We start from the raw sequence: 16,508 nt of genomic DNA, 5'->3' as shown, positions 1-16,508 counted from the left end.
CCTTTTATATCAACTAATCTTCGTGGATAGTAACATTATTCATCTTTGAGCGAGTATGTCTTCTACACGGAGTACACTGGAACTGGATATGTGTCATACAGAGCTCAATTACAACCTTGAAAAAATAGAAAGTAAAGGATGGGTCATCACAGTGCGTCAGAAAGACGTCAACAACTGTAAAAAAGAACCTAAGGTGAGGGATCCCCATCTTGAACAACAGAGTCTGAAGTGTAGACGGTCTAAATGAAGTCTAAAGAATAAAGTCTGGCAGTAATGTAACACACACCAGTCGCCATAAAACACCAAAGAAGATGGCCAAGCACGAAAAGGACAGAAACGGTAGACTAGGCTCTGTTTGGTGTCATTCTAATAACAAACATGTGGAAATTGCCTGCTTACCTTGATATAACACACATTTTAATCAAGAAAAAAGGCTTATATTTTATAGCATACATGTTTTATTATAATGGATAACAATTCAACAAAGCAAGGAATGAGTGAATTGCTCTGTTACATTCATTTTTCTCAATGATTGCCAAAACAGGACTTTATTAAACAAATAGAAAATGGATTTGGTCTTTATCATAATTAAGGTACATTTGTAAGGAATGTAGACTCAAAAGTATAACTATGCCACAACACATTAATATGGTCTTAAAATGGGGAAATAGTTTAAACTAAAAATCACATGAAGACTACATACATACTAATAAAATAGTGGCAGTAGAAAAGGGTGATGTGATAAAGACATTATTTCTAAATCTCCCAAACAGTGTGTAGCACTTGTAAATCTCAAGCATTGCAGAGAGAAGAGAGTCAAGTGACAACCCATCAGTGGCATCTCTACGCACAACTCGAGTTAAAAAGCTAAGGCCCGATGTGCTTCCAAGTATTGGCTTTCTCCTCTCAAGGTTTGGCTGGGTCATTACCACAGGCTTGATTCAGTTTCTAGCAGCCATGACAACAGATAATGCTACACCACCGATAGCGACAGCAGTGGCTCCAAATAACCATTTCCAACTGAAACCCTGGAGAAAGAGAGAATGCAAGTGAATATTGTTTACAAGCTTGTTAGTCCTGTAAAAAAACTAAATATTGACAGTTGCAAAACATTTCAGTGATGTTAATCTACACTACACCTCTAGAAATGATTCTTACCCATGAAGATTTTACCCTGTGTATCAGTTTCCCGCCATTGGAACTGGAAGGGTTCCCCAACATCTTCTTGTACAAGGCCTGCTCTGCTCCTCTCTGCTCAGACGTCTTCTTCACCAGCTTGGAGAGCTCTGCGTGTATCGTCTTTAGGAAACAATATAAACAGTCAACAGCAGCTCAAATGACAAACAGAAACACCATTGACTTTTGAAATTAATATAAAATAAAAGTTAGTGTGATGCTTGATGGAACAGCAGTGTACCATTACAAAATATAAAAGCATAATAAAAGGTGGAGACAAGAGAAAAAGAAAAACACAAATAAATACAGATGGCGAGAAAATAAAGTATTTGAGAACATAATGTGTCATCGTGTCCATCAACGGATGCTAATTCCGTCTGGGACTGTCATTAATTATAATGTGAAAACTTGACTATTGTTGCTACACACACATCCTCTATAAATGTAGAACAAGGCTTTATGTAATATTTAGAATGATCAAAAACTGACGGATCAAATAGACATAATTAAATAAACTTTAAATATGCTGCATAATAAAGTGTCTTGTAAACCTAAACCCATTTCCCTTGCTGTACATATATTTAAACAATATATGTACAATCTTTGCCTTTGATTGTGCATCTAGTGGCAGCCAGTGCACATGTTGTTTCACAGATTGGCGTAGGGGGATTCTGGGCACAAGTATGCTGCTGCAGCTGCAGCAGCAGCAGCAGCAGCAGCAGCTTACAGCTGATCCAAGAAGCCTACACTCTGAGCTCCATTACAGAAACATACAGTGCATACAGTTACTGACAAAACGAGAGACACCAGACAAATTTGGATTTAAAACAATCAGCAATAATCTGTTCTGGATGGAAATTAAACTCAAAAACGCAATAAAATTTGATCCAAAAATGTAATTAAACACTATGCTAGAGATGTTGAAATATAGAATGAACTTTTATTTAATGTATTCTTTGTAAATGTAAATATTAACAGCTTCTAATAAAGTGAGCAGACAGATAGAAAGCTTGCGTTGCTAATTATTACCAATAATATTGATAAGTAGCACCATCTAGTGGTTAAATAACAGACAACCAAGAGAAAAATATAGTTCTTAAAAAACAGTACCTTATTGCTGGGTTCCAACTTCAGTGCTTTCCTCAAAGTTTGAATAGCTTCAGTGTAATTACCTTGCAAGGCCAAAACCTTACCAAGAGACATTTTAATAGCACCATAATAAGTTAACAACAAATAAATGTATGCAATCCTCACCTTTCCCATTCGAAAAAGTGCTTTTACATTATCAGGGCGGTGTGCTAGTGCTGAGATACAGGATTTAAGAGCAGCCTCGTAGTGATCAAGTTTAAGCAGAGCAGCAGCCATATTGTTTAAACATTTTACTTTGACATCTACAAGTTCTGTTTCCTCTTCAGTAGTTATATCCACTGCAAAAAAAAAAAAAAAAAGAATGTAAAACACAAACATAACCAATATATATATATATATATATATATATATATATATATATATATATATATATATATATATATATATATATATATATATATATATATATATATATATATATATATATATATATATATATATATATATATATATATATATATCTTACCTTTTGAACTAGAATCTGAAATTTCCATGGCAACGTTATAAGAGTGCACAGCAAAAGAATAATTGCCATGCTGATAGTGAACATTGCCTCTTTCTCTTTTATGATCAGCCAAGGCAATCTTTTCTTTAGGAGGCAGTAGTTCCAAATCAGGAGAATCAGTGGCTTCCAGCAATTCCACCTCTAAGGAGAGCTCAGCGTTTGCAGGGATCTTGGGGTCAAAACTAGTAAGACATTTTTTAAAATTAAATCATTTGAGTGCATTAGAAGGTCACATTTAGCATCATTTATCTCTAAGAAGGTTTGGTACCTACCTTTCTTGAGAACCATATGCATATATTGCGTCAGAAAGTACTAAAGCTCTCTCTCCCAATTCCATGAGCTGCACTGTGAGATCAAGTGCCTAAATGAAGCATGTTGATAGAGATTAAAAACATCAACTTAATGGATAGTCATCAAAATGTGCTAATATTGTTCTATAGAGATTGGGATTTTCACATCTTGGAGGATTTACAGTTAACCTCATGTGAAACCAAAGATTTAAATACTTCATTAAAAGTATTCTGACAATATAGTGCGGTAAATGTATTGTTGTATAATTAGTAGTCCAAGTTGGTCCATGGCTTTTTTGTTTACAGTTTATAGTGTTTTTGCCAGAGCATCTCTCGGAACGTTTGGCACATCTGACCACAACGTTACGTGTTTGACGTTCAATCCCGAGCTCTATATAAACAGACTTAATGTACATTTTCTTTTAACCTGGATAACATCACGATCTCCTAAAGTGAATGTAAGGTCAGATATCTCCTCTACAAGTGTGCCATCTTTTAGAGTAGTCTTGAGATTGATTTTAACATTCTGTCCTTTCTGTGGTCTGCTTTCTCGTCCTTGACCTGGCACCAGTACTTTTTTCTTCAGCTGACCGTTGCCTGTTGAAGACAATTGTATTACTTAAGTTAATGTAAATTCTTAAGATGTATTTTGAACATACCCAGAACGTCCATCCATTCTTCTTCAGGGCTTGAATCTGTGTGTGCACTCTCAGTTTCCTCTTGCCCGCCTTGGACACTTGGACCTCCCGCATCTTCCAGAGGAGGCGGCTCATCATCATCCTCGAGGTCGTCTTCTTTCAACAGCTCAAAGTCCTCCCCGCTGTCCAGCAACGAAGTTCTCCCGGTTTTCTTTGATTTATCTGAAGGTTTAGTGTCTTCGCCACCAGCGACATCTGCGGTTTCGTCCATCTCAGCCATTGAACTGATAATTCCCCACGCTTAAAAAAAATGCATTGGACAATTCAACAAGGCGAAAAACAAATTGCATTCAATAATAGCGAACTTTCACCATAAAGAGAGAAGCCATTCAAATAAGTTAAATATCAACATATTTCCACCACAACAAACAAAGTAACATAACAAAAGTTTCCAGAATGATCTGTCCGGTTACGTGTCGATCAGAGTCCGTGGCTCGGAGCAAAACAGCAGTGTTGTGTTAGCTTCAATCTGAGTAGCTTTTCATTCAACAAACTGCTAACATTGTCTGCGTTAAGAGCATCGAGTTAAGAGTATTTAAAGTCCAATTACCTTAACTAACAGAGCAGATGTCTTGTATTAGCAGTCCCCTTGAAGGCAGGAATACAGTTTGTGTTACATCGGTAAATCTTTGCCTAAATCGCATAAACATGCTCCTGAAGACCGTTGCTAAGCTAACTGTGTCAACAAGCCACTTCCTGTTAACCTTGAGGTGCTTTGTTTTGATTGGTCTGCGTCAGACGGACGTCATCAGCGTGAGGACGCGGAGCTTTATTAAAGATCTTCTTCTTCTATGGTGTTTTATGGCGGCTGGTATCCAAGTGTTACATTAACACAGACTTCATTCTTTAGACTTCATTCTTCAGTTCAAACTCACGAATTCCAAGCACATGAGATCCTCTTCTTCCTCCTCCTCCCCAACTTCTACCTCTTCTTCTTTGGTGTTTTGTCTTCTCCACTTCCTCTCGCCCCTCTTCCTCTTCCTCTTCCTCTTCTTCTTCCTTCTTCCCAGCGCTCCCATCCACCCACTGTAATTGTGATTCCTGGAGTTACTTCAGTTGTTGTCGTTGTGCAACCTCCATTCCTTTAATTTGATTACTTTGACTCTCCAAAAGTAAACTTCCTTACTCTTGACGACTCTTAGCGAAGATGCTCGCCATAAAACACCGTAGAAGAAGAAAACTCTAAGTAGTTTTTATGTATCTATTTTCTTGTATGGTCAAACTACGACTGATGTGTACAATGTTGTAAGTTTTTCGTTTGTTTATAATATTTTAAACAATCATTTTATTGCTACAGGAGGTACATCAAATGAATAATCGTATTAGCCTCCCAGCAAGTCAAGTTTAGGATAGTAAAATAACAATATGATAATGTGTCATTATACAGATATGTCAATTTCCTTGGCTGAGAAAAGAGTAATAGACATTTTACAAAATAAAAGCAACCACAATAAAAAAAATCAAATGACATTTATTACTGATGCATTGTTTCTTTTTTGATAAGCAAATGATCTGTTTTCTTTCAGTCTAAAGAAACTTTACATTATAAAGAAACATACAAAGAACATCTTTATTAACTACACAAGACACCTAAGTCCCTAAGACAAGATTCTGAACTATCCTACCATGAAATACAAAGCAAACCCAAGAGACAGACTGCTTCATATTGAATACTGCCGTGTCATTAGAAAGGACCATGAACAGTACAGGAGAATCTTTTATATCCCCTCCCTTTAAAACCATCCATCCCAGAGTCAACATAGCCTCACCACCCGCCAGAAAATCTTCCCAATGGTACAGTATTATACATCACGATAAAAGTACAGAGATGGCCGACAATCAATATACACGGGACTGAGAGAGGATCTGTGAGAGTTCATTTCATATGAATCATCATCTGTCTGTCAGTGAATCACAAACCCAAGTCCTAAAATCTTACTTTTTGTGCTATTAATTTAAAGAGATATTTTTTAAGAATGCATCTGAAAAATCCTTCATTTGAAAAAACAAAATTTGAGGTCACATGTCGCTTGTTTACGAAAAGACAAGGGCAGATGGAGGACATCTTCTGCATCTTTTTCTCTCTCACGTCTGTTCTCTCTCTGTCCCGTACTCCTCGACATACATGTCATACAGTCAGCAGTTAATGCAGCACTGTACATACATTTTTTAGGAAAGCCTGCCAAATAGTCAGCACATCCTTCTCTATGCAAAAATTGACATTTATTTATAATTTACTCTGCGCTGTATTCATTGGTAGTGACTGACATATCAAAACATGTCAATGATATCAAAATGCATTATACATTATTTACAAAATTAAAGAATAGGGTATAGCTGGGGATAGGCGGGTAAAGAGGGGGTGGTGCGTGTCACTACTTTAAAAGCCATCATTTGCCTGACAGCCCAGACCTGGAGATGTCCCTGTTCAACTTCAGCTATAAATCTGTTCACATTTCTATCAGAAAATTGATAAATATAGAACCAGTATCTGCAGAGGCTACAAAGGTAGATGGATTGAACAAAGTCACAAATAAGTGCTGAAACAGGGAGTAGAAACAGGGACAGAATTACTGACAGAAAATGAATTGTTCCAGAAACTAATGTATTTGAAAAATATTTCAGTCCAAGGAGGTCTTTACTGTTTGCAAGTGTGATCCCATTAGTACAAGAGCTCGATCCAGGATGCATGACCAGGGCTGGTCACCAAGTTTAAAAACACACAAGTGTGGTAAAAGACAATTAAAGTCTGCAAACACAACTTTGTGATGGAAAATCCACCTGCCTCTCCAGTAAGCCTTCGAAAAAGAGTTAGAACTGAGGTTCAAATCAGAATCAGATTGTGATAGGGAGGGAAGAACTTTTTTTAAGGATTCACCAGCCACTTTCTCAGTAACAAAAAATATACAGAAAAGAAATGCTTATACATACAAGACCAAAATACCGCTACCTACAACAGGTTATTATCTCAACTGTTATCTGTCTCCCTACAGTAAACGAAGCATGTTGACGGGGATATTGGGATGAGACGTTTGTGAAGTTTCTTTGTATAAATATGTAACTGAAATGAAAACTGCTCACTTCATGAATAATTAGCTATTCCAAGATCTGAGAATATATTGTGCTACAGACGTACAGTATAGTAGATGCAAGCTACTAGCTCTGAGGAGGCTTTAGGAGAGGTATGTTAAGTCAGACAAACTGAGATACAAAAGAGAGATAATAAAATAACTAAATTTATGTAAACAGGAAATTATTGTGCATTTTTTTACTGTGTGCTTTTTCTGTCCTTGATGCTGATGCTGAATAAAATGTGCCCTTGGCAGAAAGTAATAACTACATTAGATCAATAATAACAATTATGAAAATTAAAAACAATATAATAAACATTGAAACAGTTCATGAAAATCACTGTCCTAAATAACATTAGTAGTCCATGTTTTCTTTTCGACTCAGCAGCAGCAGTTTTCAGTCAGCCACTGCATTCCCTCAAAAGTCAAAGTCAGTGTAAGTGAAGTGGGCTCCGGTGCCAGCCCTGATGGCAAAGTACAGATCAGGAAGGTTCAGTGTCCGAGGCAAGTCCCGGCCAGTACATGGGAGAAGACTTTCCTTTTGTGTAATCTCAGACTCTTGTTTTTGATCCTCGTCCTTTTTAAAGGCTTTGACACAAAAGGGGCTCGAGGGGAGTCCTGTTTTCCAGTGGCATCCCAGGTGTGTGAGTTGCACAGCACACCATCCATGTGGAGAGGCGATGGAGGAGAGTAACGCAACAGGGCGGACGGGTGAGGGTTGTAAGAACAGGGGAGATGATCAAATAAAGTAAAATAATATATATATATTTTAAAAATCACACACTCATTGTCATGTTGGGTGAATACTGTAAGGAAACAAAAAGAGGGAGAAGAAAATGTATTAGATCTCTCTATAACCAAGAGTCAATCATTAAATAATCAAATACAACTCAAAACATAAGCAATAATAACAAGATGTAAAAATAAACTTATCCATGGTTTGCATACTTGAAACCAGAAAGACATACACATACTTTCTATTATTTTGATCTGTGGAATATTGGGATGTTAACTCACACTTTCACTTTGGAATGGGTTTAAAAAGTTGCCTGCCATTTCACCATCATCCCGAGGAGTGCCGGGCGGATTGTTCATGCCTGCCATGTTGTTGGGAGAGTTCTGCAAGAATTTAAAAGGAATTAATAAAACACAGAAGAATTTACATATACAATACATTGGAATTTTCTTCTCACCTTTGGCAACCCATCCATGTCACCTGAACCTGGAAAAACATCATTGACATTAACTATAACCATTATTATTCTGTCAATTTTAGATTTAGCTTTTTGTTTTAGACACTGATAAGCAAAATACTTCATAATCACAACTAACCATCTACAAAATGAGAGAGTATTTCCTCCTCTGACCAGAAGGGGGCAGAAGCGTATTACTTCATCTCTAAACTCTTGTGTCTGAACTGTTTACATATCAACCGTCAGATTTAGTTCTTTTAAAACTTACCTAACGATCCGTTCATATGATGTGGATCCATAGCTCCCATTCCTCCCATGGGCCCATCAGGGCCGGGCCCCATCGGGAACTAAAGCAAGATCACAGACAGTGAGAACGCCACAGACTTGATTTGTAAAATTACTGCTTCTACCTTTCTCTTAAGTGCTTTCTAGCATACCATAGTAAACTTTGTAAATAATAATTTGTTCTTGATATTTTACCTGGTAAAATACAGGATAAAAGATATACATTATAATGTTTTACTCACATTAGGTCTGTTTCCACCCGGACCAATTGGGTTCATCATTGTGTAGATGTTTTCACTTGAGTTTGTTGAATCTGTGTTGAGAAAAACGTCAGTTTTAGCCAATCATAGTATGTTTTATTAAGATACAGTGGCTGTGATATAGGTCACATGTCATAGGTATATATAGGTCCCAGTATACTATAAAGATAGTTCTGTGGCTGGAGCTAATGTGTCTATACCGGGCCTGTGAGAGGGGCTGGAGAAGGGGCTGATCTGAGTGGGAGGGTGCCTCATTTGTGTGTTTGTGTGTTTATGTGTGAGTGAGTGTTTGCGCAGTCTTGGTGACTGCAATGGAAATATGTTTTCCCTCCCAGTGTACGTGCAGAAGCTTTTCGTGCAAGAGGTTGCCCAGCAACGAGTCACAATAGAGGCATATATATATAAATAATAAATAATGGCCACAAAAGAAGCTCTCCACAGGCCAAGAGAAACAGAACATATACAGGATATCGGCACAAAGTGTTTTGTTCTCGGCGAAACCTCCACGGACACATTAGATTTGTGGGACAATTTAAGATCTGAATAATATTTTACATTTTACTAACTGGCTTTCATGCAACAGCTCTCTAAACAATCATGCAGCTTGTTACTTTATGTTACTTTTTCCTGACAGAAGTCTGATGAATCAGACAAAGCACAATTCTGTGAACAGTGGATTAGAGCAGACATCTGAAAACAAAGTGAAGTGAGGAACTCACCTCCAGGGCTAGGCATGATGGGAGTTCCTGGTGGGCCGCCTCCCCCTGGAGGGCCCTGAGGGGTAGAGCAAAAAGAGATGAGAAATGAGCCCTACGTCAATGTGTCTGATGTCACTTATGACAAAACGTATACGGCTGAAGGTCTTGTTGCTCCAAGACAAGTCACTTACCACATAGTTCCCTGGAGATGAAGACGAATAAGCTATCTGCAAAAGCACAGCACAAACATGATGATAAAACACTCTTTACTTAACAGAATAACATTCATATAAGATATAGTAGTAGCAATTATTAAACTCACAGAGTTGTTGTTAGGGTTTGGCCATGGACCTCTTCCACCAGGACCCCTGAATGCAGACAGGAAAATCAGAATTCATCACAATAATCACAATAATCAAATATGTTTGGGTTGTATTTTGACGTTTTAGTGCACATACATGTTCATGCCTGGCATTCCTGGCCCCATGGAGTTCGGAGGAGGCCTCATCCCTCCACCATAGTTCTGCAAGAGGAAACCAGAACAGAATGAATATTAATGAAGGGCAAATACCATCGTGATACATTAACTACACTTTAATCATCTATATGTATGTGTGAATCGTATGCCAGGGCGGACAGCTGGACCTACGTTGCCACACCCCTCAGTGTGTTTGCATGCATGTTTTCATGGCTGGACAGCAGGAGGCTTTGGCTGCCACCACATGTATGTTATTGTTCATGTGTTTGTGATGGAGAAGAGGCAGGCCAGAGAGCAGCTCCACTCAGAGGAAGAGTTTTGTTCAGCACACGATTACACTTGTCGAGCAGATGCCACACCAGCTGCTGCAGTGGCCACTGCCAAAGTGACCGAGCTGTGGCTGCATACAGGGGTTAGGGCAGAGTAAAGGTCTGAGTGTCTGTCTTTAAATGAGGAGACAAGTAAGCCAGGGAGGTTACATGCAGAATCAAACATGCTCACTGTTTCAAGCATATTATGCAAATGATGTATGTTTTCAAGGGGAATAAAGGATGGGTTCAGAATAAGATCAGTTTGGCAAACTGAGGCTGTGATATAGTAAACTGAAAGTCCGGTATGAACTTAACGTTCCAAATACACATTTAGAAGCAGCACACTAGGCAGAGCAAATCATCAAATTACTGTGACATAGAATTATGAGGCTGGCAGAACCTTATTTCCTCCACTGCAGGGGGAGGATCATCTGCCCAACTTTTAGGGCTGACCATAAAGAAGGGCAACCAAATGTAAAAGTTTATTAATGACACTACAAGTGCTAGTTCAAGCGCTGTGACACCAGAACAGGAAAATGCAAAGAGCCAGTAAAAAGACTAAAGAATCTTCTTCTATTCATCCTTTTTTTTCTCCCCAACAAAGTTTACACATTTTACATGTTCTTTTTCTTACCTGTGGGCCCATGCCTCCCATCCCCCGTGGGGGGTTCATTCTCATTGGACCACCCATGTTTGGATGTCCTGAAATTAGACATTTAAATGTATTAATGAATCACAGTGAGAAATAATATAAGCTAATATAGTTGTGTAAGTACCTTGTGGCCTGGTGGGGTCCAGGCTGTTTGGCAGGAGGGGCTGTGACCCGGGGATGCTCCCTGGAGGCTGATTTGGCATTCGAAGTGAGGGCCGGGGGCCACCAGGGTACCGCGGTGACATGAACGGCTGTAGAGAGGACAGATGTAGGACATGATCACTTGTGACAAAATAGTTCCATATTAAGTAATCAATGGATGACTGTAAACGCTGAGCTTTTTGCAATCTTTTCAATGGTGTTTAAATTCACAAAGGATAAGATAAGATAAGATATTCCTTTATTGTCCCACATGGGGAAATTTCATTGGTGCAACGCAGGAAGATACAGAGGTAGATACAGAAGAAAAGAACAGATCACTTATAGGAAGTTTGAAAAACACTTTCAGTAGAAGATCTCCTATAAACAAAAACTCCCATAGACAAATAAATAAATACATAAATAACATTGCATGTGATCACGACAGTAATTGCACATGAATATGTGTCACGACGGCACATAGATTGCACATGAATTTCATAGTAATTGCACATGAATCACAACAGCAATTGCACATATGACAGAATTGCACATGGTTAGGTCAGTATTGCGAGTGTTCAGGACTAACAGTGTTTGTTATAAAGTCTGACAGCAACAGGAAGGAAAGACCTGCGAAACCTTTCCTTCACACAGCGAGGGTGGATCAGTCTCTCACTGAAGCTGCTCTCCAGAGCGGACAGAGTGTCCTGCAGGGGGTGAGACTCATGGTCAAGCATAGATGTGAATCTAGCCAGGACCCTTCTGTCCCCCACCTCCTGCACCGAGTCCAGAGCGCAGGACGGAGCTGGACTCCTTAATGACTTTGTCCAGCCTCTTCCTCTCCCTCTCTGTGATGCTGCTGCTCCAGCAGGCCACACCGTACAGGAGGGCTGATGCCACCACAGAGTCATAGAAGGTCTTCAGGAGTGGCCCTGTCACTCCAAAAGACCCGAGTCTCCTCAGGAGGTAGAGCCGACTCTGGCTCTTCCTGTACAGTGCGTCTGTGTTATGAGTCCAGTCCAGTTTGTGGTTCAGATGAACACCCAGGTACTTGTATGAGTCCACTCTCTCAATGTCCCTTCCCTGGATATTCACTGGTGAGGGGGCAGTGGGGTGGCGTCTGCGGAAATCCACCACCATCTCCTTGGTCTTCCCCATGTTGATGAGGAGGTGGTTCCGCTGACACCAGTCCACAAAGTCCTGCGCCAGTCCCCTGTACTCCGCATCATCGTCGTCCGTGATGAGTCCGATGATGGCAGAGTCATCAGAGAACTTCTGTAGGACACAGCTGTCCGTGTCGTGTCTGAAGTCTGCAGTGTAAAGGGTGAAGAGAAAGGGCGCGAGGACAGTGCCCTGGGGCGCCCCCACACTGCAGGTCCGAGTGTCAGACACACAGTTCCGGGCTCTCACAAACTGGGGTCGGTCCGTGAGGTAGTCCAGGATCCACTCAGCCAGGTCATACTCCACACCAGCCGTCTCCAGTTTGTCCCTCAGGAGCAGCGGCTGGATGGTGTTGAAGGCGCTGGAAAGATCGAAGAACAGGATCCTCACAGAGCTGCCAGGCTTTTCCAGGTGAGAGAGAGAGAGCGGTGCAGCAGGGAGATGACGGCGTCCTCCACTCTGATGCCAGGCCGATATGCAAACTGCAGCGGGTCCATGGCTGAGCTCACGGTGGAGCGGACGTGGTCCAGGACCAGCCGCTCCAGTGTCTTCATCAGGTGGGACGTGAGAGCCACTGGCCTGAAGCTGTTGAAGTCTTTGGCGCGCGGTGTCTTGGGCACAGGTACCAGACAGGAGGTCTTCCAGACCTGTGGTACCACCCTCAGCTTCAGGCCCATGTTGAAGACATGCTCCACAACTCCACACAGTTCATCTGCGCAGGACTTAAGAAGCCTGGGGCTGATGCCGTCAGGTCCTGCTGCCTTCCTCACTTTAATCCTCTTCAGCGCACTCCTCACCTGTGCTGCTGTGACAGTCAGTGGTTGGCAGGGGGACTGTGTGCTGGGGGGATGGGTGAGTCCAGGCGAAGTGGGGGCTGATGGTCCGGGGCAGAGAAGTGAAGAGGAACAGATGCAGGGCATTGTCCAGCTGTGGAAGAGGGAGCATGCAGCTGTGCAGGGGGAGGAGCGAGTGACCGATCAAATCTCAAGAAGTGAGCATTTAAATCATTCACCCACTGTAGATCCCCCTCTGTCTGGGCAGGGGGGATTTTGAAGCCCGAGATGGTTTTCAGGATTCTCCACACTCCCTGAATGTTCTTCTGCTGCAGCTGCACCTCCATCCTCCTCTTGTAGCCGGCCTCAGCCTGCCTGATCTTCCTCCTCAGCTCCTTCTGCACAGTCCTCAGCTCCTCCTTGTTCCCTGACCTGAAGGCCCTCTTCTTCTCCTTCAGCAGAGCCTTTAGTTCACGGTTAATCCATGGCTTGTTGTTTGGAAAACACCGCACTGTCCGGGAGGGAACAATGTTCTCAAAACAGAAGTTGATGTAGTCCGTGATGCACTCTGTGATGGTGTTGATGTCCTTCCCATGTGGGCCATAGAGCTCAGTCCAGACAGTGGTGCTGAAGCAGTCCCTCAGAGCCTCCTCGCTCTCAGCAGACCACATCCTCACCTCACGGGACACCACAGGCTGCCTGCGCACGATGGGTTCATACACAGGCCTCAGATGTACAAGGTTGTGGTCCGAGCTGCCCAGGGGAGGGAGGGGGGGGAGAAGAATAAGCCTCTTTGGTGTTGGCAAAAAACAAGTCCAATGTTCTATTGTTTCTGGTGGGGCAGGTAACATACTGGGTGTATGTTGGTAGAACAGAAGAGGGAGAAGCGTGGTTAAAGTCACCAGAGACGAGGAAGAGAGCCTGTGGGTGCTGTGTTTGCAGCCTACAAGTGCAGGAGAGCAGTGCTTCACAAGCATATTCAGCATTGGCAGACGGGGCCACATAGACTGCGCTCAAAATCACATGTGAGAACTCCCGGGGCAGATAATATGGCCTCATGCCAATAGCCAATAGTTCAATATCCCTGTTACATAGCTGCTCCTTCACTGTGCAGTGTTCGGGTTTGGACCAGCTCGTGTTCACATACACAGCCAGACCTCCTCCTCTTTTCTTTCCGCATTCTCTCGTTCTGTCCGCCCGCAGCAGATGAAAATTGTCCAAACCTACAATAGAGTCTGGCATTTCTGCTGTTAACCAGGTCTCTGTGAAAATCAAGACGCTGCTGTCCCTATAGATCCTCTGGGACCGCATGAGGCTCGCTATTTCCGTCATTTTTATTTTGAAGGAACCTCACGTTACCCATGACTACGGAGGGAACCGACTTCCTGTTTGTCCCTCTCTTCTCTCGGAGTTTACGTCCAGCCCGTCTGCTTCGTTGCGCTTTCCTTAGGATGTCCGCCGGGATAACGTGACGATCTCCGGGTAAGACGACTGTCCTCCGCAGTTTCATGAGTTCTTCCTTTGTGTAAACGCGGTAAGGCGCAGGCCGGGGGGCGCGGGGGGGCCGGGGGGGCTCAGAGCCGAGGCACATCGCGACGAAAACATCCAATCCAGCCGAATAAAGTCAAAACAAGTTAATTTAAAGCGATTCCAGTGCGTGTCCCGATCGTTCGTGAAGTTCTTTTATATAAACGTGTACCGGCGGCACGCCGTACTTTAGCGGCGGCCGGAGGGCGCGGGGGGGCTGGGGGCTAGCTCAGAGTTAGCTCACATCACGACAACACAACGAAAAACACTCAAATCCAGCCGAAAAAAAAAGTCAAAAACAGTTGAATTAAAAACGATTCCAGCGCATGTCCCTATCGTACAGTAAAATAGAATTTTTTTTTTTTTTTTTTTTTTATATATTTACAAAATATAGCAGATAAAGCACAATAAGTGTGAGAAAAAAGAGGAGCGTTTACACCGGGCTGCTAGCTGTATCAGCGCCTTATGACGTATGATGTGAATGTATGGAAACATACACATAATAGTTTGAACGATTTTTACATATCATCTGTCTTTCCATTGATCTATTTTACCCGCCTTTTTTGACCATATTATAGTAGGTTTGTGCATGGAGCTGCTCTGTGTCAGGCCATGTTGCAATATTAATGGTCTATTGATGGACTATGGGATGGTGAGTGCTGGGCTGAGGCAGAGAGAAGGCCCTCCAGACGCACCTCACCTCCTTACAGCTGGACCAATGCAGCTAAATTATTCATCCAATCCACCATTGGCTGCACGGCCTGTCCTGGACCTTGGCACAACAAGGGACGTCTGCCATTTGCTCTCTGCAGTTAACTGTGTGAGCGTAGTGTAACAGATAAGGCTGGTGCTGGGGAAGTGTGTTGTGCTTACCTGTCCGTGAGGGCCCATCATGGGGTTACTGGGATTGTGTGGGGGAGGCTGTGTGTGTGGAGAAGGCTGCGATCCTGGAGGGCCCTGCGAGAGAGAAAGCACAGTACAGTTAGTAACCATATTCTACAAACAGACATTACAATTCATAGAACGGAACAAAACTAATAAGTTAAAGTGAGGTTATTATGCTACTTGAATGTAGGACTATGCAATATAACAAAAATATGTATAATTTTCCTCACATTGATCATGTTTTTTGATTCTATTTCTTTTTGACTTATTAAAAATAAATACAAATAAAAATCAATTGTCAGAACAGAAATAATAAATGTAAGCAATTTAACACAAAAAAAACTGTCAAATTTCTTTCTCCACAGTCTGAATTCTGCTCCAAACCACATGCTTTTTCTGACAGAATTGACTGTAGACCCCCAGATTAAAAAGACCCAAGATGACCATAAATGATGACTGAACACAAAACATAGAACATGAACAGAAAGCACCACACAAATAAAAAATGATAACGACCACAGTGGACATATCGTACGCAGGAACCAAAACAAAGTCACGACAAACTGCAGCTCAAATGCTGGTCCCATTTTGTCCAAACTCCAAATTTGTCCAGGTCCAAACAGTCCAAATGTGATCTTTTCTATTTTCCTTATGTCCATTATAATGTCCATCCAGTCATTGATTTTAGGTGCAGTTGGCGTCATCCATTTTTTTTTATGATGGTCTGTTTTCCTGCCGCCAGAAATATGTTCCAAATATAACCATTGACTGTGTCCATGGCAGGAGGTTTAAGGCCCAAATACATAGTTCTGAAGAAGAATCACAGTCTTTAATACAGTTAAATGTATTGATGCAACATTTACAATAATCTCTCCGGAGTGGTTTTGTAGTAAACATAGCTGTTATATTTCTTGATACATTGATATAATTCATCTAATTGTCTTATAGGGCAGCTGATCTTAAGACAAATCTATTTTAAACCAGCCACATGTTGCTCAGCATGTCAATAATCTCTGCTGAGGAGATGAGGGTTCAGTTGTTCACACAGTCAGTATTTGATGGCGCTTGTGCCAGTGCCGCTGTGTGTTTTGGGTGGTTAACACCAGCTGCACCGCCTCGCTCGCTCTCTCAGCAGGTTCACACCAAGGCTAATGCAGCACTAGCACCGTCTGACCTCTGAGGATATTGTTGCTGCCGAGCCATTTTGTGTGTGTGTGTGTGTGTGTGTGCGCGTGCGTGTATGTGTGTGTGTGTGTGT

General features: G+C 41.8%; 2 protein-coding genes across 2 annotated transcripts in view; both read right to left on the bottom strand.

Moving 5' to 3' along the window:
* Nucleotides 1-435: 435 nt before the first annotated feature.
* On the bottom strand, nt 436-4,528 carry fkbp8 (FKBP prolyl isomerase 8). The gene is made up of 9 exons (XM_072439142.1): nt 4,369-4,528; nt 3,780-4,058; nt 3,548-3,717; nt 3,103-3,191; nt 2,792-3,012; nt 2,431-2,603; nt 2,287-2,364; nt 1,159-1,299; nt 436-1,028 (listed from the first exon to the last, which is right to left on the bottom strand). The coding sequence occupies exons 2-9, from the start codon at nt 4,036-4,038 to the stop codon at nt 942-944; spliced, it is 1,218 nt and encodes a 405-aa protein (XP_072295243.1). The 5' UTR covers nt 4,039-4,058; nt 4,369-4,528; the 3' UTR covers nt 436-941.
* A 745-nt stretch (nt 4,529-5,273) lies between these two features.
* The window catches only part of ssbp4 (single stranded DNA binding protein 4), a 79,923-nt gene continuing 68,688 nt past the window's right edge, over nt 5,274-16,508 (bottom strand). The window contains exons 6-17 of the mRNA XM_072439520.1: nt 15,239-15,322; nt 10,891-11,017; nt 10,749-10,816; nt 9,784-9,848; nt 9,648-9,693; nt 9,517-9,552; nt 9,347-9,401; nt 8,610-8,680; nt 8,351-8,429; nt 8,083-8,111; nt 7,907-8,008; nt 5,274-7,695 (exon numbers count right to left, since the gene is read on the bottom strand). Coding sequence (XP_072295621.1) covers nt 7,666-7,695; nt 7,907-8,008; nt 8,083-8,111; nt 8,351-8,429; nt 8,610-8,680; nt 9,347-9,401; nt 9,517-9,552; nt 9,648-9,693; nt 9,784-9,848; nt 10,749-10,816; nt 10,891-11,017; nt 15,239-15,322 — 792 coding nt within the window. The 3' untranslated portion in view covers nt 5,274-7,665. The remainder of the gene's footprint in view (nt 7,696-7,906; nt 8,009-8,082; nt 8,112-8,350; nt 8,430-8,609; nt 8,681-9,346; nt 9,402-9,516; nt 9,553-9,647; nt 9,694-9,783; nt 9,849-10,748; nt 10,817-10,890; nt 11,018-15,238; nt 15,323-16,508) is intronic.

Source organism: Eucyclogobius newberryi, unplaced genomic scaffold (assembly GCF_026437365.1).
Source record: "Eucyclogobius newberryi isolate DKJ021-1_F unplaced genomic scaffold, fEucNew1.0.hap1 SCAF_9, whole genome shotgun sequence".
Classification (NCBI taxonomy): domain Eukaryota; kingdom Metazoa; phylum Chordata; class Actinopteri; order Gobiiformes; family Gobiidae; genus Eucyclogobius; species Eucyclogobius newberryi.
The sequence above is the reverse complement of the archived record's forward strand: the minus strand, read 5'-3'. Positions and strand labels throughout refer to the sequence as shown.

Bases quoted from the DNA above. Each gene is read 5' to 3' on its own strand.
- fkbp8 (XM_072439142.1), bottom strand. From the start codon at position 4,038: ATGGCTGAGATGGACGAAACCGCAGATGTCGCTGGTGGCGAAGACACT. The intron at 1,300-2,286 runs GTACTGTTTTTT...TGTTTCCTAAAG, and splicing joins AGTTGGAACCCAGCAATAAG to ACGATACACGCAGAGCTCTC. The intron at 1,029-1,158 runs GTAAGAATCATT...CTCTTTCTCCAG, and splicing joins ACAGGGTAAAATCTTCATGG to GGTTTCAGTTGGAAATGGTT.